Source organism: Penaeus vannamei, chromosome 17, assembly GCF_042767895.1.
Source record: "Penaeus vannamei isolate JL-2024 chromosome 17, ASM4276789v1, whole genome shotgun sequence".
NCBI lineage: Eukaryota > Metazoa > Arthropoda > Malacostraca > Decapoda > Penaeidae > Penaeus > Penaeus vannamei.
Window position 1 is genome coordinate 30,958,425 of NC_091565.1, and position 12,970 is coordinate 30,971,394.

The following is a 12,970-nucleotide window of genomic DNA, read 5'->3' on the forward strand; positions in this document are numbered from 1 at the left end:
AAGGTAAAGGTAGGTGGAGGTGATTGTGCTGTAGGGGACGAAGGGTTAGAACGTTTAGTTTGTCTACTGCGGGTAGTGCGGGGAGGGAGAGGGGATGGTGTTGGGGTGTCTGGGTTTAGTGGCAAAAGAATTGGTCTGAGGGAGGTAGAATGTAGAAGTGGAAATAGGGACATCTTGGGGTGGAGGGGGAGGGGCTGAGCGAACGATGTTACTAGAGAATGGAGTATGAGAGAAACCTTGTCGACGTGCTTCCTGTCTGGCTTCACGTAAAGTGAGACCATTTTTGTATTTGAGAGTTGCTACCTCAGATTCAAACTTGTAAGTGGGATAGCCTCTATAAAATACATTATGGGGGCCGCCACAGTTAACACATGTACGTGTTTGTGCTGAGCAGTTTGATCGGTTTTGACCAGGTTGGACACATATGGGGCATCGGTCTGTGGAACGGCAGTGTTTGGCAGGATATCCAAAGCGCCAACAATTTTGACAGTGACGGGGAGGGGGTTGGTATGGTCGAACAGAGAGGGATTGTCCACCAATGTAGATACGTAAGGGAAGGTCATGTGTACAGAAAGTAATTTTGGCAATGTTGGTCGGATTCTTTCGTTGACCTCTAGGAGGGATGGTGTAGCAATATACTGATTTCGCATCTTGGTCTTTGAGGCATCCTAGTAAGTCTTCTCCACAGTCTGACCAATCTTTGGTATCGACTGAGCAGTTTGCTGGGGAGAGAGAGAGAGTTCCGGTACAAGTATTACGGGTTGGATGAGGTTCTGCAGGAATGGGGTTGCCAGAATGATCTGTTAAATCTGATAGTGCTATAGATTCAGTTTCTGATCTGACTGTTACAAGACGGGAGCGATCACGTCTGGTATGGAAAGGGACTCTGCCTACTTGTTTTTGGAGGCATTGTTGAAAGAGAAGAGTGTTGTCTGAGTAGGGAGCTGTAGAAGGGATCACGAAAAATCGGTCCCATTTAGCTGGGCTAAACAGAGTATTTAAGATATCTGTAGGGTTGGTGGTGGTGGATGGTCGGGGACGCGTGGAAGGGGGAGTATTACAGAGTGATGGAGAATAAGGCTGTAAGGTAGTAATATGGGAGGATTGGGTGCTTGATGAAGGTTGCGGGGGTAGAGTTGATGAATTTGAGGAAGTTGGGAGTGTAGGAATGTCTCCTGGAGATTGATTCTCGCTTGGGTGGGTAGTGCACTAGTAGGCATTGAGGAGTGGGTAGTAGTTTGTGTTCGGAGTCGTGGTCAAAGGAGAGCCTGGGGTCGGGCTATTTGATAAAGGGGCTAGCCTCATTGCCTCTAATAAAGGGATTACATTTTCATTACTGGTCATGGGGAACCTGGATTATATAAAAAGGCATCAACTGGTCCACTTCCATCGCTAGTGAAAGGTAGGAGCTAGATTAGTATTACTGTGCCCATAGTTCCCGCAGGCCGCTCAGGACTGGCAAAAGGACAGCCTTTCATCCTCTCAGCACGGCTCTCACACCTTAGGAAGTAGATAATAGAAGGGGATGGAGAAGGGATGGAAACAAAAGCTGGAGGGGAAAAAGACCAGGCAAAATTAGTCGAGTCGAGGGCTGAGGTCCAAGGCAGGGGAGATCACTGTATTGGGTCTCAGTCTCCGTCCCCTTAGCCTCCCACGACAACAACGGGTAAGGGATTGGGTGTGTTCTCAAAGAGAATTCTTCACATTTGAAATTCTTTTACTGGCAAGTTTGTGGTATTAGCGAGTGGTGTGGTAGTGTAGTAATTTGTTTCCACTTTCCTTTTCCATCCCAAGTCAGATTTCAGTTTTAGCTGTAGGTATTTAAAACTTTGCCAATATCACTAGGTACTGTAAATCTGGTGACACAGTAGGCTGTCGCTACCGTCATACAAAACATTTGGATACTAATTTATCAAGTTTTTTTTTTATTTAGACATTTATGTTGTACTGTAAACTTTAAATAAAAAGTATTTTCGAGTAACTTTCATTTGAAGTTCATCTTTCAGAAGATTAGTGAAGTACTGTTTAACCAGACCTCTGCTGTCGAATTCATATATTTTTGTAGAATTGACAAAATACAATCAAACATTCGTGAACAGGATATATATTAAAATGAACAATTGAACAATCGAGAACAGGATATATATTAGGTTTTGTTTATTGTTGGTCGTTACAGTTCTCTTTAAGCCAAGACATTTCCCAGTTGCATATTAGAGAAAAATGTTCTGGAGCATAGTTCAAACAACCATCTTATTCTCAAATTCTTTCTTTGCCTTCATTTCCCTTACATGCAGAAAGAAATACAAAACTAAATTTTCAACTCAAAAAGACTTTAATCATATACAGAGACAGATTAATAAACGGAAATAATTTCTGCGATGAAAAAAATCTCTAGTTTTCATTAACTTATACAAACAGGATTATAAAACACTTTGAATCATGACTCGTGTATTGGAAGAAAACCTTCAGGTATGTATGCTGTTCTGCCAAGAGTATATATATAGAAAGACTTACCCCAGGTGGTACAAAATCACAATGTCTTAAAAACACTTTGATTTCAAGTTTCAATGATGATATGACATAATATATGTATACAAAATTTTGACACTAAGGCAGCAAACATCAGATGTACTCTATCCACTGGTTCTACGAGATCTCTTTGTAAGACCAAGAACTCACGTCCCAATTTAATAAAAGGAATAAACTTTTAGGTTTTTACTCTTCACATGCACACTACCAAATTAAATTAAATTTTTCTCCCTCATAAAAAAATTAAAAATGAAATATTTATAATCAACAATAATAAATATAAACATAAGAAATAACCTTACAAAGTTTTCATGTGCTAAGCCGTGGGAATAGCCTAGACTCTCTCATTACATCACGACTCATCAAAAACACAAGAAATTGGTCTGCTGAGGGCAATCAATATGATTTTCTCGTCAAACCTAACTCCATGTACCTTGACAAATAAATAATGTAAGGCCTACACAGGATTGTGGAATTTTTTGGTTTTAGTTTTGCCATATAACAGACATGTAAAGATGAGAATATTTGCAAGCTAAACAACATGTAGTTGCTTCTTAAACAAAAAATCTGCTTATCTGATAAATTGCAAAGTTTAAATTAAAAGACAGCACTTTCCATTTTAATTCACTTTTCTTTTGAAGGGGCAGAAAGGTGGGTCAAGTTTCTCTCCAGAGCTGCCAGGCCAAGACTTCAAGAAAGAAAACAAAAGTAAAAAATAAAAGTTCTAACTAAGTTTGGAAGGACTGTTCTGGATCAAGCTTGGTTCTTGTTTGCTATGTATATATGGAAACAGAAATGAAGAATATAATTTAGTTTTTCCTTTTTTATGGCAGGCTGGTTGGAAAAGAAAAGAAAATGAGAAAAAGAAAAGAGCCACTAATCCACGCTCACTGGAACCCTGCACAAAGGAGGGCAGTCAAGTCTAGTCACACTGTGTGTACAAAAAAACTCCGCGGGACAATATTCTTTGTATTGTTCCAACTGCAGTGGATCCCACATAGCAAAGTTGTCCATCTGGAGGTAACTGGAATTCGCACACACTGACTTAGGTACAGGACAGCTTACCACGACGCATCACTTGCACCCACTTGCAAGAAGTGGTCTGCGAAGGCCTCTGGAAAAAATGTATACATTAACGTTTCTTCATTATCTTTATTTGATAGCAAATAACAGCTTTTCCTCAAAATATTCTACCATAAACTGTACTTTGATTTCTTCCATTCTGTAAAGAGCCTTTTTTAAAAGAAATTTAATTGCAAGTGCCTAAATATTCAGTAAAATAAACAAGTAATCAAGTTATTCCTAACCTTTAGGCTACTGACACAGTTACTCCAGGTCAGGGAGATCGTCGTCGTCGGAATCTTCATCCTCGAGGTCATCGAGGGATGGCCTGTCATCTCCACCACCACCTAGACCTCCCATCTGCCGCATCATCTATTTCATGGAGGAGAGAGAGGGTTATGGTATCTTGATTTCCCTTCATATTGCTATTTCCCATCTTTTTATAATCAGAAATATAGTCAATGTCAACAGTAGAAAAAACAAAGAAAAATAAAATGTAGACAAGAAAAAGCATAAGCAAAGAAAAAGGAAACAAAAATATAATAAAAAAAGTGGAAAGAAATGGGGAAAGAGGGAGTGAGGGTGCACATGTGGGGGTTGGGGGGTTGGAAGAGGGTGTGTGTGTGAAAGAGGGAGAGGAGGGGATGACAAGAAAATCATATCAGGGAAAGATGAAATGAAACAAATAAGGACAGAGGAAGCAAAAACAGGTAAAAGACACCTTAGTAGAATAAACAGCAACAGCATCTGGAAAAGAATAAGTCCCATACCTCCTCTAAGTCTTGGTTCTGGCCCTCCTCATCGTCACTGTCATCTTCGTCCTTCCACCGGCTGAAATCTACTTTGAGCCAGTGCTGCTTCGTTTTCTCCTTAAGCAGGTGTGGCCAGTAAGGTCCTTCCTCTTTTTTGACCAGTATCAGCTCTATGTTGCGATCTCGTACAAAACTACGGCTTTTCTGTGAGCAGAAAGGAAATGCATAAGAAACTGATCTAGGACTTTGGCAAGGCTGTACAAATTTCAAAATGTAAATAATTTTGTGTGGCCCAAGGGTAGTAAATGGTCTCATAAAAAGTTGTTCACAAAAAGTTCAGTTATCAAATTAAGTGAGAATACACTGATGAACAATAAATCTTTACGCAAAATTTACATAGAGAGGAATAACTGAATTTCTACCATTATACTTAAAATAACAATTTTGATAATATACAGAGTAAAACTAATTTTCACATACCTACAAGCACACATGGACCCACCCACCCTCATCCCAGCATAAAATATTCAAAGACCATGAAAAGATTTATCCAAAGTTAGAAATAGTTTAATCAATGGATTAATAATAAGACTAAGCATAATATATATAAAGAAAAAAAAATAAACATGTAATATCTCAAACCAGAATACTCCTGGTTATATTACTTAGTCAATCATGGCAATTATAATTTTTTTGTCATTTAGCAAAACATTTTTTTTTTATTTTTTTTTTTTTTTTTTTACTCACATCTGTATCAATATCTTTAAACAAGTTGTAAGTATATTCATAATCTTTTCTTTCAGTGCCTCCTGTGCCCTTGAAGTACACCTTATCTGCTTCTATGTTAACAGTGGGAGCTTTGCAGTCTTCAACACAGATAGTTAGGAAGATGAGATTTTTTCGCTGTGCCCATGTCACTGGGGGCGGCAAAGACCTGAAAAATATGAAATGCATATATAAGCATTATAAAGCATCAAACTCTTAAAACGTTGAAATTTCAGAGAATTCTGCAAACCCTCCCTAATTGATGAAATAATTTATGGACTAAACCTATGGGAAAGGAAGTAGAAATACAGGAAGATGTAAAATTGTAGTGTAGTGTAGTAAAGGAGTTAGATATCAGTGAATAACACCCTATCATTCTTTAGTTATCTTAAAAATACAGTAATATAAACAAGAGAAAATAAAGAAATTTACATCACAAGCAACTTTCCTCTCACTCCATTTCCATGCTTTTCAAAATGGCTGATATCATTATGTTTCCTCTTTATTTTTTCTCAGACCACCTGTTTTGTACAGATCAACCATCCCCCCAAAACACAGCAGAAGGATCATTCACTACTTGTTTGTTTCAATCTATTTCAATTTTGATTACACATGCAAGGCTCTGAGAACAAGCCACCAAGGAGTTGTCTACTAGGCCTGCTTAACCCAAGGCAGACTGGTATAAAAATTTGGCAAGTGGACATAAGAGGATTGCTGCCGCGCATTGGAAGTTTCCCATTTGTGCCTAGCTATTATGGTAGTTTGCGAGCGACGTCACATAAAAGCTTTGATTTTTCTATAATTAATAAAAATATTATTTTGAAGGCTTACCTTCATTAGAGGTTCTACTGCCTAAAATCTTTACCAAATAAATGAAGCCTCTACTATTGGAGAAAAACAAACTCCGTTTTTCGGTCTACAACAGCTATGGCATGTACGTACATGCCACCCATCATAATATATAGCAATATTGGAAACAAATCTCCCCCCCCCCAAAAAAAAAGAAGAAAATTTATATATATATATATATATATATATATATATATATATATATATATATATATATATATATATATATATATATATATATATAAAGGAACGGATTAAACAGGTTAAATCAGGCAGACCTAGTGAGTGACATTTAATTGTTGCCTGTTTGAACTTAACCCACTTGCGATGGTCTATTTGGAAGGTGATAATCCGCGTTTCTGGGTGGTATCAAATTGGCACATGGGCCAGTGCGGGAACCTGCCCACCCACCACAGGCAACAAAATCAGAGTGCAAGCTCCGAACTAGCTTCACACCAGTGGGACAGCTGGCCATGTTTATTTTTCCGGTGTCACGTATCACGAGTGGGTTAACTAGATCCCTAGTCTGATAGTTGACTGATTGGCATTTCTTATTTTATACACATCTCTTTTAACAAATTAAATGAATTAGACTGATGTAGACATTATGATTGCAAGAAAATAACTCTGTAAGGGGAGAAAAGAAGAGAAAGAAAGAAGTATTTGCAAGCTAACAAGTCATTGTATTCTATTATCATTACAGAAGCAATCTAATCAACCTGTTATCACATTGCTTTGTTTCTTCTTCACCTATGCAATTACCTCCTGCCTGTTTCTTTGTTCTTGTGTCTTGGTCTTTCCCTTTGCAAATGACATGGCCTTTCCCCTGCATGTGTCCCTTGTGAATGTCTTGGTCTTCCCCTCTTCTTTTCCCCACCTCTCCCCAAATCACCCCCCCCTCACTTCTTTTCCCTACCCTCCCTCCCTCACCTTTTCCCCATCTCTCCACCCACCCATGCTCCCTCACCTATTCTTTTCCCCACCCACCTCTCCCCCACCCATGCTCCCTCACCTCCTCTTTCCCCCATCTCTCCCCCACCCACCCACCCTTCCTCCCTCCCTTGCCTCTTCTTTTCCCCACCTCTCCTCCAATCATGCTCCCTCACTTCTTTTCCCCACCCTCCCTCCCTCACCTTCTTTTCCCCACCTTTCCCCCATCCACCCTCCCACGCCTCTTCTTTTCCCCACCTCTCCCCCAATCACCCTCCCTCACTTCTTTTCGCCACCTCTCCCCCACCCACCCACCCTCACCTTTTCCCCCATCTCTCCACCCACCCTCCCTCCCTCACCTATCCTTTTCCCCACCCACCTCTCCCCCACCCATGCTCCCTCACCTCCTCTTTCCCCCATCTCCCCCCCAAATCACCCTCCCTCCCTCCTTTTCCCCACCCATCCCTTGCCTCTTCTTTCCCCCACCTCTCCCCCAATCACCCTCTCACTTCTTTTCCCCACCCTCCCTCCCTTACCTTCTTTTCCCCACCTTTCCCCCACCTACCCTCCCTTGCCTCTTCTTTTCCCCACTTCTCCCCCAATCACCCTCTCACTTCTTTTCCCCACCCTCCCTCCCTCACCTTCTTTTCCCCACCTTTCTCCCACCCACCCTCCCTCGCCTCTTCTTTTCCCCACCTCTCCCCCAATCACCCTCTCACTTCTTTCCCCCACCCACCTTCCCTCACCTCTTCTTTTCTGTGCCTCCCCTGACCCCCTCCCACACCTACCTCTCCCCCACCCACCCTCCTTTACCTCATCTTTCCCCCACCTACCCCCTGACCACCCTCCCTCACTTCTCTTCCCCACCCCCCCTTCCTCACCTATTCTTTTCCCCACCACTCCCCCCACCCGTGCTCCCTCACCTATTCTTTTCCCCACCACTCCCCCACCCATGCTCTCTCACCTATTCTTTTCCCCCACATACCCCCACCCATGCTCCCTCACCTATTCTTTTCCCCACCACTCCCTCATCCATGCTCCCTCACCTATTCTTTTCCCCACCACTCCCCCACCCATGCTCCCTCACCTATTCTTTTCCCCACCACTCCCCCACCCATGCTCCCTCACCTATTTTTTCCCCCCACCACTCCCCCACCCATGCTCCCTCATCTATTCTTTTCCCCACCTCTCCCCCACCCACCCTCCCTTACCTATTCTTTTCCCCACCTCCCCCCCCCCCAATCTTTACCCAACCTCTCTGACCACCCTCCCTAAATTCTTTACCCATCTCTCCCCTAACCACCCTCCCTCACCTCTTATTTTCCCCAACTCTCATCTAACCACTAGCCGCTGGCTGGCACATACGTACATGCCATAGCTATTGCGGATGGCATCATATCACGACCATTCCCATGAGTTAATTTTTCTCTGATAGTTGTGGCTTCATTCATATAGTAAAGATTTTAGGCAAGAGCACCTTCAAAATTGTTTTTGTAAATCATAGCAAAATAAAAGCTTTTAAAAACCAAATGTCACTCACTAAGTACCAAACGAGCTGGGTACAAACGGGAATCTGTTGATGCATGCCAACTATTCGGTTATTACGTCCACTTGGCAAGATTTTTTTTTTACCCAGCAGCATTCGATTAAGGGGAAGGGGAAGGAAAAGGGGTACATTTCTTCCATGTTGCCATTGTATACTCTTAAGAATAACCCAGTATAAACGAAATACTGGAAACTCAATATTTCTCACCAGCCTTCTGTCACAGATTTGCCAGTGAGCTATCAAGCCTTGCGGGTGAAGACTAAAAATCTGAAACCCACGATGCACAGATCATTCTAAAGAACTGCATAGATAAATCTTAAAGCACTAATGAAGTATAACAATATTAACAAATCTTTAAAAGCATATATGTCTAACAGTAGACAGAGATAAAAAGTAAGATTTAATTTTGACAAGCAAGTAGTATCACATGAACTATTTGGGATATCAATAATGAGTTATGCAGTCAGTATTTTGTTTTTCCTGTGATTTTTTTTTTTTTTTTTTTTTTTTTAGCAAAAAAATGTAAATTGAAAACACAAGAATAGTATTTCATATAAGAAAAAATGGAAAATGTAAAAACAAAAAAACACAAGACAAGAATAGTATTCCACATGAGAAAAAATGGAAAATGTAAAAACAGAAGATTTGGCCACGGTGCACAATTTGAAAATAAAGGAGTTACAAGACAGAGAAGAGAGAAGACCGACCCATCTTTTTCCAAGTCCCTCGCCATGTTGACATCGTGAATGTAAACAATATTGACCACTCAACTCATTCTTGCGCTCTGTTAAGTAGTTCCTGTATTACTATGCTGTTGTCAAAACGATATTAGGCTGATTATCAGTGTCTGCTGTTCCACATATATGCTTTCAAAGGCCTTTGTTAATGTTGTTATACCTCATTTTCATGTTTCAAGATTTATTGGTCAGTGATTTAAAGAAATCAGCCTGAAGCACCTTCTGCACAGGTGCATTTTCGCGTTTCTGCCGCCAGGTTTGACAGGACGATTCCCAGGGCAGTCCAGTAACAGGAGACCGGCGAGAAATGTTTCGGTTTTGGTGTTACGTCGATTCTAGGTGGTTCTTAAGACTATATAGTGGAAACAAAGAAGAAAAAGACCTTAATAACTATCGCAGTTCCATGTCTAAGGGCTTCAAGTACCCAAAATCCAAAAAAAGTGATAAAAACGAAGTGATCCACTATCCACAATAGACCAGCGAAAGAAGAAGGAAAATTGACAGTTCGGTCTTTCGATATATAAAGGTATTTGGTTTATTGTTTACAGTATGGATGTAGCTCTATCTTGCCGTACATACCGAGGTGAAGAGAATGTGTCCCGGGGGGTGTTGTGGGGCTTGCCCCTCATCGACCCTCCCCTAAGTTAGGTTGGGTTAGGGGTTAGGACGTTTTTTTGGGTCGGGAAGGTGTGAAACCCCATAGATTTTGCCAAAAGATTCTCGTAGAGTTATTCGAACTCTGACGTGTTGGTACGTAGACTTTCAAAGATGGTGGACATGTCCGCAGAGTTTCATTACCCAATTTTTAGCGTTTTTTGTGCTAGTTTTACACGTTTTTGTAAGCTATTATTCTTATTTAAGCCTAAGGTAATTGTTATAGAGCGACGCGCCCTCTCAGAGACTAAGTCGAAAAAAAATGTTTTTCTGCATTAAATCCTATGACTTCATCGATTTACAGAATTGTTTCTTTTGCGAATGAATCGTTTAGGAGATCGAGTACTATTTCTCCATCGACAATCTTGATTTGATAGTCCCATTAGCCGGGGAGGGCATGAAGTATATCAGGGAAATTATGGGGTAAAACAAGCTTAAATAAGGAGAATAACGATCAAAAATGCGTAAAACTAGCACAAAAAGCACTTAAAATCGGCCAATGAAACTCTACGGATGTAACCGTCATCTTTGAAAGTTTACGGACTGACGCGAAATAAATCAAAAACTCTAAGGGAACCAACCCACATTTCGGTAAAACTCTACAGGAATTCACACGTTCCAACCCCCCAAAACGTATTGACCAATAAACCAACCTAATATATCAATATATATTGCCGTGACTAGGCGTGCCCTTTGGGCACTGCCCGAGGGGAGGGTTGATGGGGGGCAAGCCCCCCAACACCCCCCAGGACACATTCTCTCCACCACGGTATGTACGGCAAGACAGAGCTGCATTCACACCGTAAAATAATAAACCAAATACCTTTATATCCGGAAACGTGAAACTTTCGTTTCTTTGTACTGTTTGTATTGCTTCGATTTTAATCACCTTTTTCGTCCTTTGGAGCTCTTGATGGGCTCAGATATAAAACTGGGATGGTTACTGAAGTCTAATTATTCTTTGATGCCACTGTAAAGGTCTTAAAAAGAACCCAGAATCAACAAAACACTGGAAATGCAACATTTCTCACCGGCTTTTAATCTCGAAATGAGCGGTATGGTGAGCTGTCAACCTGTGGCTGGCGCAAGAAAGTGTGAAACACTGGATGCTCAGGATTCGATATGAGGGTGTAGATAGATATAAAAATGCAAATGAAGTATAATAACATTACTAAAAGACTTTAAAGGTATAAATGCGTACGAGCAGACACAGATAATTAGCTAAATATCGTTTTGACAAGCGCGTACTGATACATGGACTAGTTCGCGAACGCAAAAATGCGTTCGTGGGTCAGTGTTGTGTTTTTCCTAGCAAGGTAAACAAGCTCATCGACTTTGAATTTGAAAGGCAGCCGCGCGTTATATTTTCGTCATTTAGCAGTAACTATAAGGCCGGTGCATCTTAAACTATACGCTATCCCCTTCTATTTTTCCCGCTCTATAAGATGGCGGTGTCCATTTTCCTCTATCTACACGCGTCGCGGTCTTTAACTTATACAAAGCAATCTAACAATTTAAACTGTCGTGACTAGGCGTGCACTTCGGGCACTGCCCGAGGAGATGGTTGATGGGGGGATACACTCTCCAACACCCCCCAGCAAGCATTCTCTTCGCCTTGGTATGTACAGCAAAATATAGCTGCATTAACAAGAACCTTTATATCTGGAAATATGAAACTTTTGTTTGCTTTCTACTGTCTGGATTGATTCGATTTTAATCACTTTTTTTTTGGCATTTGGAGCTCTTGATGGGCCCAGATACTAAAGTGGGATAGTTACTAAAGTCTATTTCTTCTTCGTTTCCACTGTACAGGCTTAAGAATAACCCAGAATCAACACAACACTAGAAACGCAAAATTTCTCACCGGCATTCTATCGCTGACTGGCCGGTGAACTTAGAACTGATAATTAGCCAAATATAGTCTTGACAAACACTTAGAAACACATGAACTACTTCGGATATTGCAGTAATGCGTAAAGCAGTCAGTGTTGTGTTATTCCTGGTAAGGTAAACAAATAACAGCAACTTAGAACCTGAGCAGTGATAGATAGCAAAGTTTAGCGGTGATTATGAGGCCTTAATAAACTTTGTGCATTTCCCTACTATTGGGACTATCGAATCAAGATTGTCGACAGAAATGGTAATCAATTCTGTGATTTGTTTGTACAAGGACTGGTACTTCTTTACAGTACAAATGCAGTCACCTTAGTCTAAGTCCCTAACTCCACATCACAATATCTATTCAGCAGTCAAAGTTACTCTGATGGGGTGTGCCCTGAGGGAACTGCCCGTGGGAAAGGTTGAGGGAGGGGAAAATTGTCTTCACCTTGGTATGCACTGCACAAATGTCGTGAAACTCAGCAGCACTTAGTGGAATTTGGCCAAGAGCTGCATTTTCCATGGTCTTTTACCTTCATTTGTGCTTTACCATTCATGTACTGAAGACCAAATTTTTGTCCTCTACAAGAATATTCAAATTTCAGTTAATGCATCTATACCGTATTAGCCATTAAGATTAACCATTGTCTTTAAAGCACATCACTACCCTAATATTCATATTGACTGATCTACATGTAATTATAAAAATATATAACAAAGGACCTATTCATATGATCTGCAAAGTACTCCGGGTGTTTTAGAATTTTTTCTGGTGAGGGGGTGGGGGCAAGCGGCTTCCATGGCCTAACAAACAAACACACATTGAAAGAGGAAAAACAGAAGAATTAGTCTGCCAAATATGATGCAAACGTGACAGGCATTGCTAAAACCCAAGAAATAATAGAAGCTTCTGACTGCATCCCGGGCAATTTGAGAGATGAAATGTACGAATTACATGTTGCCAGACAACAATCAAAGAATTAGAAACAGTAAAGAAAGACTTTCCCTTTTAGAAGAGTGTCTCCTTAAAACTCTTACAACACAGACCTATGACACAGCATGACACAGCCACACACTCACAGGCATAATACTATATCCTTTTACATGTCACTCTCCTTCACACTAAACAGCTGTTACATCACCAAATGCCAATATCATTACGTTTAATTACTTGACAATGCACCTTCATTCAGAGAGAGTGAAATCCATGAATGAAAATTTTCTCATTTTCTAATAAATAAGGAAATTGGCAACTCTCTAGGAAATGT

The 12,970-nt window shown here is 40.8% G+C and overlaps 1 protein-coding gene across 1 annotated transcript in view; it reads right to left on the reverse strand.

Annotated features, from left to right (window-relative positions):
- Positions 1-2,313: 2,313 nt before the first annotated feature.
- LOC113803517 (prostaglandin E synthase 3) overlaps positions 2,314-12,970 on the reverse strand; it is an 11,305-nt gene continuing 648 nt past the window's right edge. Inside the window, exons 2-5 of the mRNA XM_027354303.2 lie at positions 5,091-5,277; positions 4,362-4,547; positions 3,837-3,963; positions 2,314-3,643 (exon numbers count right to left, since the gene is read on the reverse strand). Of these exons, the coding sequence (XP_027210104.2) occupies positions 3,856-3,963; positions 4,362-4,547; positions 5,091-5,277 (481 nt within the window). The 3' untranslated portion in view covers positions 2,314-3,643; positions 3,837-3,855. The remainder of the gene's footprint in view (positions 3,644-3,836; positions 3,964-4,361; positions 4,548-5,090; positions 5,278-12,970) is intronic.